This window comes from Athene noctua, chromosome 1 (assembly GCF_965140245.1).
Source record: "Athene noctua chromosome 1, bAthNoc1.hap1.1, whole genome shotgun sequence".
Classification (NCBI taxonomy): Eukaryota; Metazoa; Chordata; class Aves; order Strigiformes; family Strigidae; genus Athene; species Athene noctua.
Genome location: NC_134037.1, coordinates 169,657,225 through 169,679,891, shown reverse-complemented (window position 1 = coordinate 169,679,891; position 22,667 = coordinate 169,657,225). Strand labels below are relative to the sequence as shown.

Below are 22,667 nucleotides of genomic sequence, written 5' to 3'. Positions count from 1 at the left end.
TTTCAGTCTCTCACAAAGTGTGAAGCTAGCTTGCAGCAGAACCTCCTCCCTACATGTCAGTAATATTCCTTCATTAAGGAGACACATATTGGACTGTTATTTAAATCAGGTGTATGCATATACAAAAGGCATATGCATATATCATGTATCACATCAGCAGAGAATGATCAAGAAAATTCATGCAAGGGTATTGCAAGAAAAGAATATATGACTAATATCACAGTATATGTTTATAGAATTAGGAGAAAAAAGCCCATTAATCCATGAAAACATTAATTTTGGAACTGAAATGCAAACCCAAACAATTTTATTAATTTAATGAAAATTAAATTCTATTTTAGTTGCGTTGCAAATATTGAAAACAAAGAAACAGATAATTTTAATACTGCCTCTAAACTAGAATCTTCAGAATTCCCTGGAAATAATTCTGGTTTACTACACTTTCAAAGTTAGACAGATTTAGTCAAAACCATACAGGCTATTTTTCTTGAACAGGCAGTATTAAAACTGAAAATAGGAAAGAGAAGAGAAGAAAGCTGATTTTTAAACATGCAAAGACACACACCATAGCTGAATGATACACCTTAAAGGAAAACAAAGGGATACCTACTTTCTGCTGCTAGAAGTCCTAGTAGGATGGCAGCATTTGGACAAACAAACAGTATGAAGATTTCAGAACAAGCGATTTATAAAGCTGCAACCTAGCACACTAGTTTAGCAACAAATTAATATGAACAAAGTGACAAGACCTCCCCCCCCATTTTTTAAATATGATTTCTATGTGTGAAGCAAATGGGACTTGTGGACTGCAAGGGGAGGAAAACAAACACTTGGCATTGGGAAAGTAGCACATGTACGAAGTGTTAGGTATCTAGAATACCGGACTTTTTCCAACATTGGTTAAACCATTTTAAAAAAGTCATGGACAAAAAATGATTTCAAGTAAGAATACTGTAAGAGGTGAACTATTTCAACATACTGCAAGTGAAGTGTAACATTAATTAATATACTTACATTTACTAAGTACAATTTAGCAATATTATATTGAAATACATTTTTGTACAGAAGTTTCAGTGAGAACCATTATGAGAACCATTTAGAAATACAACCACTTTATTATTGATTTTAATTAACAGTGACTTTATATACTTAAAAGTTTTTCTGTTTAAACATATCAGAACAAAACTTAAAGAGCTGAAAAATCATAGAGATAATAATGGAGTACTGAAAACACTCAGACTCACAATCTCAAAACTGATAGTCAGTTATACCTGTAATACTAGATGAGGAATTAATAAATTCAATTTAACTACAGAGATAGTACAGCAGCATGTTATATAAATTAAAGGTGAATGTAATTTTTTTTCCAAGCACTCATATTTAAAAATATCACACAAGACCCTTTGCAAATGTTTATAAAATCAGTAGTAATTTTCACATAACAACAGTATTTCTTTTCATTGAATCAATGAGACTGATCATTTTCAAGATATGGGCTTATATTGCCCACATTTTACGTAATCTGGATCCCATAAAACTACTAACAACTCACTAACTTGTGAGTTAAGCTAGTTCCATGTATGTTGGAAACCATGACCTTGGTCATACATTTGCTGTTTGATCTCACTTTGAAAGACTATCAGATTTAGGTTTTTTCCCATTATTATACTTATAAATTTGAAAAATCATACTTTTAAAAATCTCATTTGATATGACAATATAGAGTCTAACAAGATAAAAAAAGAATGAAAATTTCAATTCACATTGAGCAATCCTGAGATAAAATATCAAAATGCACTTGTAAAAATGCCATATGAAATTTGTGCCTTGCAGTTTGAGAAAACAAGCTAGAAATACTGATGTAGACTTAACATGACTGCTTTCTGTGCAATGCAAAAGCACTGCTTCTATGTTCATCAATTTATACTGTTACCACAGAGCTCAGAAAGCACATAAATGTTCAGGAAGTACTGCAACCGTGCTATTTGTTAGCCTAGGCTAAATAAATACATTTGGACAGTCAGCCTGTTATAAAATATTCTGCTGTACTTTCTGTGTGGTTAAACTGAAACGCAGCATTATAAAATGCCTTTCAGGCTATAACTGCAGCAAAAAGCTACTCTGAAACATGTTAGTCACATTTCAGAATACAAGCATTATAAACCAAGCAATTCAAACAGGCATTATAAAGTCCTTTAACCAAAAGGTAAGGTTTGCTTTAATCTAAAAGTCAGTTACACAGTTTTCCAAAGATTATGGACTATCCACTGGCTTAACTCCTAACACTGACTCAGGAGTTCTGAAAATGTGGCTACAGAAAAGTTTTTGGGAACACAAAGTTATGAAAAACCTCTTCAATTTATGGGCTTTTCTAACTGTTGGCCTAACAACTTAAACATCCTGAATCTATTTGAAACTCCAAAGTAAACTACATGGTCTTCCTGAATTCAGCATCCCAAGTCAAAATGTCGAACAGTTCTGCAGCTTTTCCTTCGGCTGCTATAGAACGGATGAGCTGAAGAAGCAAAAGGGAGGAATGTGCAATCAGGTTACAAGAGGGTCAGGGAGGGCTGGGGAGAGGGGAGGTAGCTGGATGGGGAAGGGCAGCAGAGAGCAAACTGATTGTGAATTTCTCTGGCACCTACTTAATTTCACGGTCTGCTTCAAATACTCTCTACTGGGCCAATTTTTCTCACGTGCCAGATTTAGTCTTTAGGGCTGCTGATTGCTAACTTCTGATTTGTTTGTTTCAGCATATTAAAAACATCTAAGACATTCACTGTCTTGGGAGATTGATATTTTACAATGCCTTGAAGACAGCAACCTAGAAGTCAAATGTTTTACGTTCTAGCAAAAAAAATTTGCAATACACTTGTCATTTGAGATGTTTAGTGACTTTACTAAAGAAGTTAGTGAACACAGCCTGTCAGCAGTAAAGTAATATTTTAGTTTAAAAATATTTACCTAATTTTTCAAAGTATTTTAAATTCAGCAGGACTGACTTCTGCCATGCTACCAACAGAATGAAAGTGGGATTAAGTCCTTCAGAGGACACTTGTTGACAAAAGAGGAAAACAAGCCAGAACAAGCCCTAGGAACCAAGAATTATGAACACACTTTGTAGGAATGAAAGGAAGATGTGTACAGAAAAATACCTGGTTGACTTTAAATAAAATTTATCTGTCTTCATTACCACCTAATTTAGTTATGCAATTTGCTGACCCTCACTGGAAAGCTCTCTAACAAGAATATCCTTTGTGATTCTGCACCTCAGAAAAGACTTGATATCTATAGTGCCTTCATATCCCAGGCTATTACTTTGGTAGTACAGGAAGATGCTCAAAGGTTACAGCAAATCCAGGTTCACTGAACTCTGAGGAAGAACACCTCTAGATTGATCTGGAAAAAAAAAGAACTGAAGTTTTCTGTTTCTGTGTTTAGAAAGACCTGGAGGAGGACAGGATATACAATTTGCATAACCTAATAAGCATTTATATTTCTGCATCTTTAGCTCAGTAGGAGTTACACATTTGCCCATTTTTGACAAATCGTTTAATTTTAATGATAAGCTTCATGAAATTTTATGTGAGGATTAAATAGGCAGCAACATTTAAAATATTAAATGCTCTTCATTAGAGTTTATGATCTGGAATAACTTTATGAGATGTTAGGAAGGAAACTTAAATAACCTTAAGATAGTCAAGTTTCTACTGCAATTCAAGAGTTTTATGCCTAATTTCTATAAAGTAGTTCCGTTTAGAATCCACACAAGAGCCTATCTTTGCAAGCCAGAAATATCTGAAAACTTTATTAGAGCACTTCGGAAGAGGAAACAAAACAGATTTCTGTATCTAGCAATTTCAGAAGCTGAAAGTTGCAGTATCTTTTCTCACAAGCCCCCGTGTTTATCCTGTGATATTAAAAATTTTATCAGCTAATGTAGTCAGTCAGGAAAACATCATGAAAACTACCCACTTAGTATGGTCTACTGATCACTATGATCTCCCATCAGTGAGATCAACAATGTTATTTTAGAGAATAATGATGCCTTTCTGAGAAATCCAAGCTATTGTTTCAGTTATTTCAGAGATGAACACAAGATAACAATGGATCCAGCACAGATATTCTGTCGAATTTACATGTTTACTGGATTAGTGTATTCTGTGAGCAGAAAAAAAATTAGAACTTGTACCTTGGCTGTATATTGATATCTGCAATTACATCACTCTGTGAGGAAGACACATGCCCTGTTGATGTGAGACTGAAACCATAAAGAGGAACTGCAGTTTTTAGACTGAGAAAGTTACCACTGACAAGCATGTTGGTGGCCTGTTCATTTTATCGAAATGGAGGAAGTAGCTGGAAACAAAATTTAAAGCACTACAAGTAATTCTGGGTGAAGTAAACCCTACTTATTCTTTCTGTAAAAGAATATATGGCTCCTTACTTACAAATACATCAAGTATTTGAAAGCTAGCTGCCTGAAGTTAAGACATGAGACTGCAATTACTCATTTGCAAAAAATGACCTGAGATTCCTGTTCAGTTCTAATGAAAATTATGAGCAGTGTGCATCTCTAAGGATGAAGAAATCTTTTAATTTAAGTACTCAAACTTGAATTCCAAGAAGTGAAATTTAAGAATTTAAACAAAAAAATTTGCCCCTGATTCCTATATTAATGACATTGAAATAATTTATAAAAATTACTTCCTCATATGAAAGAGCAGAAAAGGAAAACTTAACATATGCAGTGAATAAGTTATTTTCTCACCTATAAAAGTATTATGAAAGAGAATTATCACACAGTAGTTCAGCACATGTAATTAAATTCCTGAAATATCTTCTAGTAAAGCTAGTGTACAGCTAAAATAAGTCTGTCGGTACTATTTAATTTAAGTTCTATTGGCCTTAGCTTTTTCTTAAAAGTTCATTTAACTTGATTCTAAATTCTAATTTTAGATCAGATAGATCAAAATTAACTATGACCAGGCTGTGTTAGTATAGGGACTGCAACATTATTTAAATTAAAAGGCCTCCTTGGAATGAAATCACTGTCCTGCCCAAGGCCTAGATACATGCTTACAAAGGTATTATCTTCCCCTCTGAAGTCTGTTGGGAGGTCCCTGAGGTACATGTATTGTCTCTCTCTGAAGATTTGGGGGCCTAGGTTATAGTATCAGAAGTACTGTCTAGCGTGCTTTAAAGAGGAGACATCTTAATCTTACTGTTCTATAAAACAAGAGGTCAGGAAACTGGTACACAATGGTTTCAATTTATAAATAGCTGTTAGTAAGGTATGAAAACCTTGCTGCTGCCTCAGAATTCAAGACAAAATTTCAATAAGCTTTTACACTCAAGTAATATAAAGAGAAATATGATGTTATAGCATTATTTGTAATTAAATGTACATACAACAAATAAAAAATCAGACAGAATTCCTGTAGAAACTGTGTAGAGATTTTTTCTCTTTATGTTCTCCAGTCACTAACACCATTATGACTGAAAATTATTTATGCTTTCACATTTAAACATTAACTTACTATCCAACTCTATGAAACCATGAGAAATTAGTAAATACTTGGTACTCTAGTCAGTATAGAATTGACAGGTTAACTGCAGTAAATATACTTTCTGTTAAACTACCTGAGGAGGTGGGGTCTTCAGAGAAGTCTGGCAGCTCTTCAGGGGGGTCACCATAGAAGGAGTTGAATTTGTGGCTTGACACAGCTGCTAGTACTGCCCCCTGAACAAAAATACCCACAAAATCTAAATTACACAAAAGTAGAATAATGAAACATTTCCACACACCTTGGATCACTCAGTCTCCCAAGGTCTCTCTTGTATTGACCTTCTCAGTGAGAAGTAAATAAATTTTAATCTTCAGCTCTATTTCACTGTTACCAGCGACCATATCTAACAGAAGAGCTGGTCATACAGTACTCTAACAAACAGTAAATAAATTCTTTGAGAGGAGATTCATAAGGACAATTTATGGGAAAGCACTTTAAAATAATCAGTGAGGCGTAAGTTCCCATAGTACAATGTAAACAAAATAACTGATTTATTTCTCTTTCTTTCTTACCTGATTTGGTGGCTTAGCAAGTATAAAAATTGACTCTTTAAAACAACACACTACATTGTTACTTGAGAAACTGTCAGAATCTGACACCGACAGCACTAGCATATTTGACATCCATAATGTATTACATATGAAAATGTGATAATCTCAGGCTCCTAGAATAAGTATTACATGGGAAGTTACAAAGCCAGAAAAACAGTTATCTGCTCTGACATGTATTTACTCATTCAAGTAAATTACAGTTTAACCACTCAGGTTTTAATGTCTTACATTTGTGGCAGTAGGCAAAATAGACCTATTTCAAGAAACATTCTGCAGAACAGTGCTTTGGATAAAACGGTAGAAAACAAATAGTACAGGTATGAAAAGTCTCAGGAGATTAAATATAGTGGCCTCCCCAGGAAGAAATCTGGGAAAGATCTGAAAGTGCATCTTTCAGAAAGGAAAACAGGTCATATTCTAAAATGTACTAGCTAACATTTTAATGAAAGCATTACTCAGACATAAAAACCACCTACAAGAAAGTGCTGTTTATCATGAACTATGGCCACTGTTGCATCTTAACCATCAGCTATTTTTGCAGCTACATTAAATTTTTGCAAAGCAGCAACTCAGTGTTTACTCTTGATTCTGTGTTTTATTAGAAATTATGAAAAAACCTCATGAATTGTAATGCTGCATGTTTCTGTTAAAATTTTCTAAACTTTTCAGTGAATTTAAAAATGTTTCTGTTAAACTTTCCAAGATAGGAACTGAAGGGTAACCATGTTGTTTTAGGCTAAAATGTTAACATTCTTTTCAAAATGGCTAAGAAATAATCTTATGTATAGTTAAATATAAAGGGGATAAACTGAAGAATACATCTTTGCTCTTCCTGAAAAAAGACATTAAAACATTATTATGTTATTTTATTATAAGCATAACACAATAACAGAAGCAATTGTACTATTCTCTCCTCTGTAATTCATATAACACAGAATTAATTAATTAATTTAAGATGAAGATCTCATACACACCTTGGTTGATACCAGACAATTTGCCCTGAAATTTAGTTCAAAAGGTGTTCATTAAGAAAGAAAGGATGAACAACCTTAACAAGATATCATTGCAATAAACAACTGTGGAGACCTGTTTAAACTTTTTATTTTCTTGACGACTTCAGAGCATAGACTTCTTTTAGCACTTTTAAAATGAATAAAGTAGCACACAAAATTCAAGTTAAGTAATTACATTATTTTATCATTACATTAATTTTACCTTTAATTTTCGTCTTGCATTGAATTTTCTCAATTGTTCTACTGTTTCTGGAAGATGAATCTTGTATGCATAGCGGTCTCTCTCCTTAAAAAAACCCACAAAAACCCAAAATGTAAGAAACATTAAATACAAGCTCTTAATATTCTCTTGACTTTACGAGATTAGACAAGAAATGTACCAGCTAATAAGTATCCTAAGGAGAATAAGAATTTGTGGCAACTTAAGGAAAACTTCAAGAAACTGAAACTGAGAGGGTAAAAAATCTTTAAAAAATATTCTTCACATGAGCCAGGGATATTTCTTTTTTGTAATTTTGTTTTCCACTTTGTAGGAAGACCCTAACCTTTTGCTTTACTGTTGTGTTGATAGCCAATCCGTGGCTGGTCTTGAACTCTGAACCTGGCAAGCACAAAGTAGTCCTGGTTGTGATTCACAAATACCAGTGAAGCAATGTATTCAAGTGCTCTTTTAATGGGTGCTTGATACTTCAGGTAAGCTTGAGAGACGGGGTAAGTGTCCAACAGAGGAGGAAGTGCCAGCTCAACGGCTGGTGACACCAGGTGCTAGCTTACAGGAAGAATTCTCCACTGTAGATGCAGATGAAAAATCTGATAATGAACAGTGGACAGTGAGAGCAGGACTTACAGCAGCTAACTTTCTTGCCCTGCCCCAAATCATCACAGAAGCTACATACACTTATTAATTTAATGTAAATGTTTATCACATGCATCTCCTGACTCAGAGTGAAATCACTGGCAGAAGTAATTCAGTCTCTCTACGGCACTAAAGATGTCTCTGTCTCATGCTGTGTTTGGCTGCTATCCATAGATGGTCTAGAAGAAAATTCTGAGTCAGCAGGGATGGCAGTTTACTGTAGGCAAAAATAAGAGAGGACTGACTGACAGAATGCTGGACTAAGATTGGAAACAAAGTTGTCTCAAACCAAATCTTCTCTCTCCTTGTCTTTTAACAAATAATCTTTTTAAAAAGCCTAATCAGTTTAGTTATCAAACAACAAAAATGGCAAAATAACCCTGAACAAAACCCTTGCTTTGGCACCTAAATGGGGGTAAGCTCACGAAGTGAGGAAAGTCAAATGATAAGCAGGTAAAACCAGATCACCTGTGTTTACCACAGACTCACTGGAGTACGATCATTTGGGATTCTCAAACATGGTGTCCATTCCTATGCTCTTTGAAATATTTAATGCACTATGATGAACAGATAGATGAACAGACAGAACTTTGGCTCCTTTCGAGTGGAAAGGTCTGAACCTGCAGTTTCCCAGTATTCAGAAGAGTGCCTCATAACCACTGTTCTTCCCGAGAGGTTCACACTCCTGCCCTCCTTTTATAAGCTAGACCATTCTGCAGTGAGGAATACAATAGTTAGAGCCACAAAGAGAACAGAGAATGACTCCTTTCACTAGTAGTTAGACCATTTACTTGGAGGGAGAAGAAGATATGAGTCAGTGTTTCCCAGGTTCTTTATCTGTGGATTTTTCTAGTGTCAATATTTGTCTAATGTAGAACATATAAACGGTCCAGGAGGAGACATGAGAATAGCACTCTTTGCAAATAAGTGCCCTGTTTAAGTTAATGATATTATGACTTTCTACCCCAGGCCCACACTGTTTAAAAAAAAAAAAAAAAAAAAAAAAAAGAGGGTAACAAAGAATAATAGCCAATTCAATCATTTCTGCCAGAGAAAATACAGTGCTCTGAACTAGTGCTTGCCACGTTTAAATCTGCAACACACCCATCATTCTCCAACTCCAGTGTCCTAATAGGACTGCTGAGAAGCTCAGTGTATATTCTCCCGCTCCTGTTGTTAATCTTCAGCGTCCAGCAACTACTCTTCCACTGACTCAAACTGTGTTATAAATTCTGCCACTACTGGAAAATAAGTGGATTACCAGATGCCATGTAATATTACGTAGTTCCAGCAGCCTTTAAGCAAGAAACCACTACATACTTCTTTCAGTCTGGTGGGATATTTCAGGAATCAAATGTAAGAAAGCAGGCCTATATATAACTGAGCAAAGAAGAGATCAGATATTACTCCTCTGGAGTTTAAGAGCCACAGAAAGTTACATGAATACCTTCTTCAACCTTTATTCTATGCAGTCCTATTCCCTATACTCTGATGCTGCCAAAAATGCCTAAGCAAGAGTTCAAGCCTAGCAATTATCAAAAACTGAGATTATAATCTTGCAAAGAATTTAAAGCATATTATCACATATTTTGTATAATGTCATGTCTACTTTGAAAAGTTCAAAGAAAGAAAGAAATCTTTTTCTTTCTTGAAGAGAAAACTGGAATGTAAACAGCTGCTTTTACTACCTTCAACCAGGGATGATTCAGTGCTTCGTATACTGTTATCCTTTCTGCTGGATCCAGCATAAGCATGCGGCGTACCAGATCTTTGGCACTTTCAGAAATATGGCTCCATTGCCTAGGATTCATCTGATTACAAGCAAGAAAAAAAAAATTAGGAAGAAGAATATAGAAAAGAACCTACTTTTTATGTAAAGTAATTGCAAGTGGTTGGTACTTGTAAGCATTTTATCATAATAAACGTAAAAGAAAGTTTCTAGGTTTTTTTAATAACTTACAAAACTGTGTATTAGTTGCTACTGAAATGGCATTAAAAATTGAGAACAGTGAGCACTGTATCACATGAAAGCTGACACATCCTTAGTATTATGTTCTAATCACAATATAATTTTCTACCTATGCTACTTTCTGCTCAGATAAAAGTGACCCTTCACTAGAAAAAGAAAAAAATAATTTGGCTTTATCTGACAGTTAACTATGCATATGATAAATGTAGAAATTAAATCTACTCCTGAAATCCATATAAGGAATGGCATGACAATCTGTCTATATCAACCCACAAATTCATACCAGTGTTGCTGAGCAAGAAGGGAGTAAGCTAATGCCTGTTGTAAACTACTCTGCTCCTGTCCCACAGGTACCATGGACAATGGCTCTTACCAATGTATTCCTTTCAATTTTACAACACTTAAGCATCTTCAGCCTCTCAGGCAGGAAAGCATACTGACATGTGATCAACAATACAAGCAATTGCAACACTTCTTAGAGCAGAACTGCATCTTAGGAGACAACAATGTGAAGGATGCATTTTCATCTTGTGTGTATGCAGGTTTGTATCCAACTAGTTGAGACAATGGACATCTAATAAAGCCATTCTAAAGTAATAAAATTCTTTCTGTGATAAAAGATTCTATCTCTAAGCTATTTCTAGTACTTCTTGAATTTATGAAGAACTTAAGTTTTACCTAGATGGTATGCTGCTAATTTTACAAGGTACTAACTGAAAATTCAAAATAATAACCAGACTGTTTTCAATGTTATAATCTGTTCATTTAAAGAGGTCCATTTTATTTAAAATCAGTCTTTATAAAAAAATCGCTTTAAAGTGGAGCACTCTGGAACATTATCTGGCTATGAAATGCACATTTAAAGTTGTGATCTGTCATTTCTTTTTCAGCTCTAATGAAATGGAGGTAATTACAAATTTGCAGCAAGACTGTTTTGAAACCCTTATACTATTTTCACTGAATAGACATATTATTGTGGAAACAGGAGCAGAAAAGGAACTGAGAAGACACAATGTGCCAGCCATGACTTTTTTTAAACAAAGAGAAGTTAACTTGCACGCTTCCAGAAGGTTTTAGCTGCTTAAGAGATTCCATAAAGAAATCTTCCATAAAATGAAACCAGAATGTCTACCAGCCTAGGCAATCCCAAAAATAGTGCCATGAAAAAACCCTGCTGTTTCTAGGAATACAAAATTTAAAGAATGAAAAATGTGCTCCTGATCAAGTGCAGTACCACTGCTGTCACTTACATTTTAGCAGACTACTGTTAAGTTCATATAATAAAATAATTCCTAAACCATATTACAGACTATCAGACAGTCTGAGGAGTTTCCATTCTTAATTCTCTAATACACAGCTCATGTATGATCTTGATTGCAAAGTAGAGCAATTTGTGGTATCTTGTACACACACTGATTTGCTTTCAGTTGCAAGTGGCTCCTTTTAAATCATCAGCTGCACTTTAGTACATACTGTACTAAAAAGAAAAACACATAACTACATTTTTACAGTAACATACATCTTGTTTGGGCAGGGCAATATGACGACCAGTGTTTACAATAGCTCTTTTAGCTGATAAAAAAAATTAGATGATCTATAAGCCTAAGGTAACATACAGTATGTAATACTTCACAGTTAAAGCTCAAGTAATCCTACTGTGCTCAATGTACAATTAAGAGCTAGTTGCTGCACCCATTTAATATTTCATCTGAGTAAGTATTTCCATATTCTAATTTCTAACATTGATACAAAACACAGCAGGAACAAGATAGACTGGAGAGAGAAAATAATCTCTCTTCATGTGTAACACAGACATTTCTATAAGCTTCAAATTTACATCAGGCTAAACACCAAAATCAACTTCCAGAAATTTTTCCAGCAGAGCTCAACTCACTGGAAAAGCATTCAGGTATATTGTCACTTACCTTGTATTTTCCTTTAATAATGCCTTCAAATAATCTTTCCTTCGTTCCATAAAAAGGCAAACAACCGCTTAGCAAGATAAAAAGGATCACGCCACAACCCCAAACATCTACAGGCTTCCCATAAGGTTCCCTTTTTACCACTTCTGGGGCCATAAAATGAGGTGTTCCTACACGCCCTAAATGGAAATAAAACCAAAATTGAGTCAAAATGATGTGTGTCAAACATGAAAATGAAGAATATCACTGCATTAAACTAAAACGGTTTTAAGTTTTGTTCATGGGTTAAGCTTAAAACACTATTTTCCTTAAGTTTAGTATTTATTAAATATATCCAGTGAAACAAATCAGTAGTTTCCCTTTTGCTTGATTTATTCTTTTATAAATTGGGGAATGTTCTATCCTACCCTGCAGACTGTGAAACAAGACTTATATCAAAAGCACTAAGATTGTCCAGTGAAACATGCACATAAAAGTAAAAATATACATTTGGACAACCTTTGAATCAGGTATTATTTATCCAGAGAGCATGTACAAAGATAGTCCACACTTCTTACTTGAAAAAGGTGCCTCTAATTGGCAAGAGCATAGTTGGGTCTGATGCTCTTCCCAAACCTTAGCCAGTCTAGGAAACTGCCAACAAGAATGCAAAAGTCTAGCAAATGTGTTGTTCATTTATTTGAAGTAGGCAATATATCACCACAGATAAAAAGATAATGCTAATTTGTTTCACGGAGTGCTTTCAATGAGTGCCACACAGTCATGGTTCTGGGACAGTACTGATTTTGGATTGGTAACGAATGTAGACCCACAGAAACAAAACATATTTAGTACCAAGTAACCTTTTGAGTGGATAAAGTGATTATAATGACTTCATTCAATTTCTATGTAACACATTAAGCTAAATAAAAGCAACAAACCTTTACCTCTCTCTATAAATGTTTCCCATTGTAAAGAGGTTTTTTCCACTGCACGGGATTTGCAACAATTAAGCTTTGAATGCTCAGAGCATCACTGACAAACACTGTAGTCTCTGGACTACCCTGGTTCCACCAAGTACCAACGGAAGAAAAAAACCACAACTGTAGCAAACTGTTACCACTCGTACCACCTTCTCAAATTATTCTTTCTCACTGATACCACAGCGGACTTCAGAGGCTCTGTTTAAGGCTTGTAGCACCTTTGTGCTGGCTAGGAGAGTTTATAATGCGGCCTAGAGAATCTGACATGTTCACATGACACGTATTTAATTCAGTCCTGTCTTGTAAAGCGAGTCTGCGCACCATTTGAATGTGAGTTAGTTCTGGTAACAAACACCTAGGTGACTACTTGGCAGGAGCTTACTCAGTAAAGACCCTCCTTTGTTTATGCCACCTAATGCAGGAATATGTGACCATGCTATCTATGTTAACCAGTTCCTTCTCGCTCTGTTTTGCATCTACAAGGATTAAAAAACTGACAGAAGGACAGTAGCTTTTTCACTATACTATTCTTAAGGAGAAACACCACCATTGTCAAACTTTTTCACCTGGCTTCATGTTAAACCTTTTCATTCTCACTTTATGAGGCATTCCCTCAGCCAAACAAATGCTAGGAATCTGCCTGTGACAAAGGAACATTACCTCACCACTAGGCTAGCTAGTCTTAAAAAGTCCGTGCAGTCTAGGTTGACATGATGGCAAAGGGGCAGTTCCTTCCCCGGCTAAAAAGTAAACCAGCAGATGCTGCAAGTCCAGCTTAGGCCTCATATCACTGAGGGAAGAGGAAGGATGTTTACTTTGGACAGAGATGGACATTCTTCTTGGTTATACACAATTTATAGGCTTGTGACATATCTTTCTGCCTAACTCAGCAAAGTTAAAAACGTCAAAGCCAAATCTTCAGGACCACAAATATAAGGTAAAGAATTATCTCCTTAGATGACCCCAAATCTCTCTCTTTTAGATTCCTAGTGAAAGGAAGGGGAAGGAAAATGGAAAGTATATACATCTAGTATGCACAAATTGCTGAGAACACTGTTTTTTTGCCCCCCCCCCCCCTTTTTTTAATAGGCCTACAAATCTACATGTATAAAGGTTTCCTAACTTTTCTTCCTCCAAGATACCATCATTTGTGACAGCAAAAGCATCAACATTTCCAACTCTGTATCAGGCTACACATGTACATAAGCAGCAACACCTGCCTGTTCAAACAGTATTTGTGTATCACTTAAGACTGCTCATGTGACATTGGTGGTATGCACACCACAGTCTGGAAATCTTTAGTACAGAAGACATCATGCAAGACCGCAGAGCAGCCTGGCTTACCCTAGTCTTGTTTATCTCAGCCGTAAACTTCCTGGCATTTGAGCGCAGAGGTACTCATGTGCAATTTTGGAGCAGGTGTAACCTTTCTTACACATTGAAAAAAACATTTGTGGCAATAAAGCTCATTTAAGTATCTTTTATCAACATGAATGGAAAATCATATATATTCTGAAGATTCCGCCTTCCTACCAGGCTTTCTAATTGCTGTTGTCAAATCTGGAAATTCTAGAGAAAAGTGAAGCAGAAATCACCAGAAGACAAGGACAAACAAAAGCTATTTAAAAGAGGCATTAAACTTCACAGAGATACACAGTCATCTAGATCAAGCAGCTAATGAAACTAAGAATCCTATGTATCAAATGATACCTAAGTTGTTTCAACGTGTATTTCCAATAATTATGTCACTCCTCTCAGCTCGGGACCTTTTTTGTGTTTTAAGTAAACAACTGCAGAGATGAACATGGTAAAAAAATGGCCATGTGCTGTGAGAAGTCAGCCTAAAGGTTTGAGTTTTGGTTTTGTGTTTTTTTTGCCAATACCTTTAAGTCTGATGGGCATTTACACTGCAGTGAAGGCTGACACACAGAACATCTTGTTCTGAGGAAAATGTGTCCTTGCAAAAAATTACCCATCCTACATTTTCTCCTATGGTGTAAAATAGCATATTTACCAGGAACACATGCTACATAAGCAACACAATAACATTATTTGGTGTAGGTGTTTAGGCATCAAGGTGTTGGCAGTGGAAGACTGCAGGGGTGCTCTCTGTGAGGAGAGGCTGGGGCTGCCCCATGCCACACAGCTGGCTCCAGTGGACCCCACTGCAGGGCACAGTTGAACCCAGCAGCTGAGATGGTGGTGCCTCAGGGGAAGAGTGTGTAAGAAAGGAAAATCATTGCCCAGCAGTGAGGAGTATGGGAAAAAGTGTGAGAAACAGCCTGTGAACACCAAGGCGAGAGCCAAGAGAAAGTGGAAGAGGTGCTCCAGGTGGCCCAACAGCGAATCCCCTGCAGCCTCTAGAGAGGCCACAGTGCAGCAGGTACACCCCTGCAGCACCCCACCAGAGCAGGTATCCACCTTGCAGCCCAGGGAGGACCCCATGCTGGAGCAGGTGGATATTCCCTGAAGGAACTGTGGCTTGTGGAGGACTGATGCAGGAGCAGGCTTGTCCTGAAGGACTGCAGCCATGGGAGGACCTACGCAGAAGCAGGGGGAAAGCGTGAGGAGAAAGGTGCAGCAGAGAGTGACCACAGCCCCCCATTCCCCATTGCCCTGCACCACTCAGGGTTGGGAGATAAGGGAGTCAGGGTTGAGTGAATGAAGTGGAGCCTGGGAAAGGGAGGAGAGGAGGCGGGGATTTAATTTTTGTCTTTGTTTACCACTATCCAAATCTATTTGAATTGGCAATAAATTAAACTAGCTTTTCCCAGGTCAAGTCTGTTTTACCTGTGATGCTAACTTGTAAGCAGTTTGCATTTATTTACCTTGACTCATGAGCTTTTTCATCCTATTTTCTCCCCCTGCTCTGCTAAGGAGAGGGAGGGAGTGAGCAGCCGGTGGCCCTTAGCCAAGGTCAACCCACCACACATGGTTATGATGGTATTAACATACAGAATACTGATTAAATGGGGAAAAAAGAGATGAATTTTCCTCCAAAGATACAGCTTGTTTCTTTAATTTTTAGTTTTCAAATATCACCTTACCTGTTTTAATCATGGGCTGTATAAAATAAGTAATCTACAGAATCGAGAGACTATCAAAAGTGCATATCTTTTAACTTCCTTCTCCCCTTCAACAAATAATGTTTCAAGTTATAACTATTTTGCAGAAATTGATAAGCAAGAAAAATCCTTCATTATTTATACACATAATAAATATATGCAGAACAGAACAGTTTCTTGAAATGGAGCCTTAATTGCCTTCCCTAAATTTTGCAAAGCAGGGTCTTGATTTTAGATTTCCTTTGCCCCTCTAATTCACTTCCTGACCACAAGGCAAGGAAATACAAAAATACTCACAAAACTACTGAATATCAACAAGTAACAAACATAACTTGCAACAGTATGCTTATGAGAACTGTGGACAAAACATAATATGCAAGCATTTCTTATGCATTAGGCATCCACTGCCAGCACTCTGTTCATTATCAATGACCTTCATCATATTATAATTTTTCTCCATAGACACATTTTTTCCTAACAGAAGAAGCTTCTTGAGGTTTATTTCTTACTTTCTGTGTAGACAAATTACAGCCTCTTGATTCTTTGAGGATCCTAGTTCACTTTATCTGGTGATCTCACTTCAGAATGTGAGGCTGCATGTTTACTTAGTCCTCAGGTGCTCTTACAGACAAACTGACAGACTTAGAAGTTATGCCTAAAAACCACTGCCTCTCTCTGATAATCCCAAATTTTCTTTCACCTCCCTTGGAAGTTAAAGATCTTAGATCACAGGCAGAAGAAATGGATCTCTGTTGCCCTGGCTCAAAAGCAACATAGCATAAAAACCCGATTTAATGAACTGCCTGATGCTGAACAGAAGGAATAGACTTGTTCAGTAACAGGTAATAGATGTTTAAGACCCCAACAGGATGCTGGTATAAACTAGATGGAAAATGGATGCTACTTAACTGCATGCTGAAAATCAGTACTACTAAACCTGAATACTGCCTTTTAAATTTAAAATGAGAACTCCATAAATACAAATGAAATGAGAAAAAAGGCTAGGCTAACTTAATAAAATCCTGCCATTTACTACTGCTAGGTCATAATTAGCGAAAATAATTGCAGAATGATTTGGTTTTGTAACCTTTTTAGTGCAGATTACAAGATTCTGATACTTTAGACAGGGGGGTGGCAGTGGTGGTAGAAATCACAATTTCACCTCCATGAAAAGGAAAACCCTGATCAAACAAACTTAACTGATTGAGACTAAACTGTCCTGTTAAACAGAATTAAAAAAGCCCCCATATATATATGTGTATGTATGTATTAGAAACTTAAACAGGCTAAACTAATTTTTGGGACAGCTGTCATTCTCCTGACAACTAAGCACTTCACTGGGTTGATCCAAGGAGCAAATGATGATTTTAAGGTTAGTCTAAAAACTGACCTGAGCAAGGACTGCTGAGCTGCACTTACGCACACATGAACTTACACAGATAGTGATTTTTCCTGTGTTGCAACTACAGGAACTGTGAGTATCAGCAATAGTATAAACAAAATCTATAGACAGCAGTCTTCTAAAATCATGAATACTCAGTGCTCTGTAGACTAAGTATCACTTCGGCTGAAAATTATCTCATAGAAAATTTGCCTTCTAAACACATCCAGTATAAAATTTAAAAATTGTTCTCAACAATTAAGTTATTTTAAAATATTTTAGAAGCTTTTGGATTTTGTGATTTTGGAGAAGCTTTGAATCTTTTTGGAGGCAGCATGAGAAAGAAGATTAAGCAAAGGCATTTTTCTCTCTTTAATAGATAACTTCTGCCTTCTATAGGTCTTTTATTCTTCAGGATATAAGAACACACTCATGAATATATCTGAATGACTGCTCATGAAAAAATAACATTATTTAAATAAATATTGCAGGCATGCATACACACATGATTTTCAGTTGTATCTGTATGTGAGAAGAAATCATATGGAAGACTGGAAACAATTTTCTGTCTATGTGCTTCTACGTTCTTATCTGTTCTAGAGAAGCATTAACTGAAAATCATCACTATATGAAGACTCAGCAGTGGTATGTATTCAGTGTGATACTTGTCTCCATCCAAATAATTGTAAATAAATGCCTACATCAAAGTGTTTGCTGGCTTAGGAAGCACTCAATGCCTGAATAGGTACACACATTAGCTATCTTATTTCTAGAGGTAAGCTTTCTTACTGGCCAGTTTTGAGGCAAATTATAAAATTTCTGATTTTGCTGATTTTTCCTGTGGATAAACAGAGAGCTTCAGTCTTCAGGTGTTGTCAATCTCATTTACAAGCACTAAAGATAAATTTTGACTTACCTCTGATAATTTAGTTTCTATGACTCTTTCCATATTATTCCAGACAATAGGGCTATGCTTTCCACAAGAAGAAGAGTATATACAGAGACCCAACCAGATTTTGTCATCCCTAAGGCAGGGGATTGATGACCAAGATATCAGAAGGAGAGTCTTTCAACAGCAGTAGTATCTGAACGATGTATAAGGAAACAACTGGAACAAATAATTTTTAGGAAAAAAATGTGAGGTACTAATAAACATCACCATCTGACCTCTCACAATAGTGTAATAAGAAATATGTTCATAAATTAAGGAGTTTCTAAAAGAGTGGGATGTCCAGAATAATGTGGAAGGAATTGAAGAATCACACACAACAGATCAGATAGATCAATACCTTAATACTTTTAATTCCTTTCCACATTACTCCAGACAATAGAGATGTTTAATGCAGGTGTACAGAGAAGATGAATAGATTTAAAAACAACAAAAAAAAGGCAATTCAGCTTCAGCACAGAAGAGTGTCTGAAGAAAATGTATTTTAAAAGATGCATCAGCAGACAGCTGGTCACTGGATATTTGTGTCCAAAAAATAAACAAAGCAAAGATCACATGTTAACCAGACAAATTATAATTGATTCAATGGCCTTTTCAGCCATAACACTATGATGGAGAAAGTAAACCTAAATTGACTTTTAAACACAATAGCCTCCTGTAAGCACTCTTACATTGACCCAGATGTGAAGTGGAATTTCTGAGAGACAGTAAACCACAGTTGTATCTTTTAAATAAAACAAAGCCTGTGAGAGACAAATCTTTGAAGAGGCTCACATATTTTTATTTTAGGGGGGAGGAGAGTGAAATAGTGCTCTTGTTTTGCAGGGGAAAGAAACACTATTATTTAAGTGGAAGAATAATACTAGTAGGACCTCAGCTTACAAACATTTCCCTCTCTGAGGAAAACAAAAAAAAAGGATTTGCTGTATCATTCACTGATGATGAAAAGGAAAAAATGTTTATGCAGTGTAGAAAAACAACATTTCAAAAATGTGATTATTAAACTGGTGTATATAAAACCACCAAGAAGATCCAGTTTGGTGAAAGACTGGAACAGGTTGCCCAGAGAAGTGGTAGATGCAACACCCCTGGAAACATTCAAGGTCAGGTTGGGCAGGGCTTTAAGCAACCTGATCTAGCTGAAGATGCCCCTGCTCATAGCAGGGACATTGGACTAGGTGACCTTTAAAGGTCCTTTCCAACCCAAACCTTTCTATGATTCTATGATCATTTTTACACTGATAGAAACAAAACAAAAATAAGGAACTTAAAAGACACCATTCCCTCCCCAATTCCATAGTCTTATTTGCAGGGTAATTTATGGTAATGCCTTCCTTTGCTAAAAGGCTAGCTAACAACCAAGAACACTTGATACTTATGTGTTGTACTTCTATTAAGAATATATAAGATGTTTTCTGGTAAGATGATGACAGCTGTGTTAGGATAACTCTGAGATACTATAGGATTCTGAAGCAACTTAGGGGAGCTAACCAATACATAAAAATCAATACTGGACTAGATTAGCATCATGGTACCTGTGAAATTTTGTTGCTAAAGGTAAAAAGTGAAAAGCAGTTAACTATCCATAGATAAGACTTGGCAGTTAGTATAGAATTTCATACCATTTAGGTCTATATAGTTATCATATTTTGCACTAGTTGAAACCAGGATAAAATAAGTAGATTAAGTAGAGGAAATACCACTTGTGGACTCAATGGTTTTTGTTCCTTCGGACTTTTATACCATATACTAGCTAAAAATCCCAAAATCTAGCATCCAAGATATTTCATATCTGATAAATCTGATGTCACATTTATCTAAGAAAATATTGTGACAATTCATACCACATTCTGAAAGAAAATCTGTTCAAGGAAAAAGATAGAGATCACATAATGTGAGATTGCTCTATTAAATCACTTGACTTCCCAGAGTTCCACTACTCCAGCTGCATTATAATTATGTAAACATGGCCTGTTTCCTGTCTATATCCAGTTTTATAAAAGAGTTCACTTATAAATTATGATGATCTGTAACTACTGCCTATATTGCCAGAATTCCATCTTGAAGTACCTACTGCAATGCTTCAAATGAATACACTTAGCAAAATTTTCTGATCATAAGAACAGCAAGAAGAGACCTTCAGAGATTGGTAACTCATGAAAACAATTTCCTGTAACTCAGGAGATGACACATGCCTCTTATTCGTTGCATTGCAGTTTATGGGCAAACATAGTGGAACAAAAAGTGTTTTGTTACATTTTCCCTTCTGGTCTTGTGAAAAATGAATTATGGCTATATATATTTTTTTGTACTTAATAATAATTAAACTCTTAAAAAGAAACCTGACTGGGTTATTACCTGATGAAATACAGTCATGTTCCTAAGATCTATTCCACACACATTTTCATTAATGGTACCTAATATGACGTCATAGCTTGTTATCATGAGCTCCCTTACACTTCTGTTAAATAACCCTCTATCTGCTTGAAAGAACACTGTCATTATAATCCTTCTAAACAACAGAAGTCTATCTTTGGACTTACATCAAAAGATTGGGACTGGTCTATTTTCAATATCTATCTGGGAATAGTTTATTACAAAAATTCCCCTTCCCCCCCCCAACAATTTAAAGACATAGGAAAAAAGATTTCTTTTGTTGAGTTAAAAAAATTCTGTAGTCCCTAACAAAGCAAAATCTGTGCCCTAGAAGGCAGGCTTTGAAGACTTTGAGGGAGAAAATTCCCTTCTATTTGTGTTCTCCTGGGGCTACACACAATCTGGGCTTGCCAGTCACAGATGTGTCAGTGTAAAAAGGTAAGCAAAAAGGCACAAAGGCAAATGCATGAAAGCGAGGAAAAAATTTCTAGAACACTGGTAACCCCTGAATGTTTTAGATATAGCAACTCCTATTTTAGCAGGAAAAATACTAAGACAAAAGAGAGCGATCATCGTAGATACTGAAGAGCTTTCGAATAATGGCTGGCTTTTTACGCAAGATCAAGGGAAGAGTCCTATCAGTTGAACTTTACTATAGGTATATTACTTTCAATGTTGACATGATTTTTCTAATGGAAAGCTGTTGTTTACTTGCTTAAAAGATAAACTACTCCAAGCAACATAAAATAAAGATAGATAAAAAGATTTCTGTTCTTGAACACCAGGGTCATGTACATAGGGATTTACACTAGTAAAAGAGTATATTCTGGTAGGGTACTGTGATAATACACATTACAGAGATACAGAAAGATTAGCAGGTATTGCACTTTCTGTAAGCATAAGGCAGTGTGTTTTCACTATTGTAAAAATTTTAAGGTGTACTGAACACTAAAATGTAGTAGGAGCACAAGGGGTTTTAGGCCAGTAAGAGAACCTTAATGCCATAATAGCTTCTGTTTAATAGAAAGTTTATTTTTTGATGTGTTAACCATCAAATACAGGAATTGTCATGCTGAAAGGGAAATAATTGACTATGTTAAGCTGAATCAGTTTTTTTCACTAAAAATTAGAAAAAGAATGTGAAGGTGAACAGGTTTGTTATTATGTTGCTAAAACTTCTCTATAAGGAAAGTTTCTATTTCATTTAGGAGACAACTGAAAAATAAGTAGTGCCCATAATTTATCATTATTAGAAAATGAAACATCCATAGAGCATATGGATAACTTATTTAAACGTGCAGATGAACAACTTTTTTTACAAGAAATGTATAGCCCAGTTCAAACAGTCAGCATTGTTAACTTTCATATAACACATATGGGGTGATATTGTAAAGTTGAAGAAATAAAAGCTTGCAAGTGCTGTGTAGGGGACTGTCTAGTAATATGCCTTCAGGTAGGACTCAAAAGGGAAAAGAATTTCCAGGTAACAGATGTAGTTTGTGGTATAAAGACTGAAAAGGAAAATGAGAAGAAAGACCTAAGGAGTCTGTCGAGGAGGAAGCTTGAGACAAGTAGTAGAACTGAAACCTTCCATGGTATATAAATGAAATGGAAGTCTCAGGGTATCCCTGAAAGTGAGAGGAATGGGAAGCTGAAAGTAACAAATGCTAATGAAAAGGCCACAAATTGGAAATGAGAGTTGAGAGGAAAATAACCATGAAGGCAGACTGATATGGCAGAAGTTGACATGGATGAGGCAAAAGATACAGAGAAATATTATACTGATGAGGCCTAAGAAAGAAGCTTCTCTAAGTACTGCAAATGGAGCCAGAATCAAATGAAAATATAGAAAAGGAAAAACCAGACCAGAACTGATGGAGGCTGAGCACATGAATGATGAGTGGGATTGCAGAACAGTGAATGGTAACAGGAGGGGAAGGACATGACAAATCTGGGGAAAAATGCAGGATTTTTCTTCCAAGTTGAACCTGAGGTTTCTTGGGAGACAGCTAGTAGTCTGAAATAAAGTACACTGTATCTGACTATATCCAGA

General features: G+C 36.0%; 1 protein-coding gene across 14 annotated transcripts in view; it reads right to left on the bottom strand.

The window, feature by feature from the left end:
* The window catches only part of CASK (calcium/calmodulin dependent serine protein kinase), a 223,562-nt gene that overhangs the window by 71,436 nt on the left and 129,459 nt on the right, over positions 1–22,667 (bottom strand). For 10 of the 14 annotated variants that reach the window (XM_074904895.1, XM_074904924.1, XM_074904905.1 and 7 more), the window contains exons 7-11: positions 11,885–12,060; positions 9,679–9,801; positions 7,337–7,420; positions 5,644–5,743; positions 611–628 (exon numbers count right to left, since the gene is read on the bottom strand). In XM_074904895.1, the coding sequence (XP_074760996.1) occupies positions 611–628; positions 5,644–5,743; positions 7,337–7,420; positions 9,679–9,801; positions 11,885–12,060 (501 nt within the window). The remainder of the gene's footprint in view (positions 1–610; positions 629–5,643; positions 5,744–7,336; positions 7,421–9,678; positions 9,802–11,884; positions 12,061–22,667) is intronic. The other 4 variants (XM_074904914.1, XM_074904964.1, XM_074905012.1 and 1 more) reach the window with 1 other exon arrangement.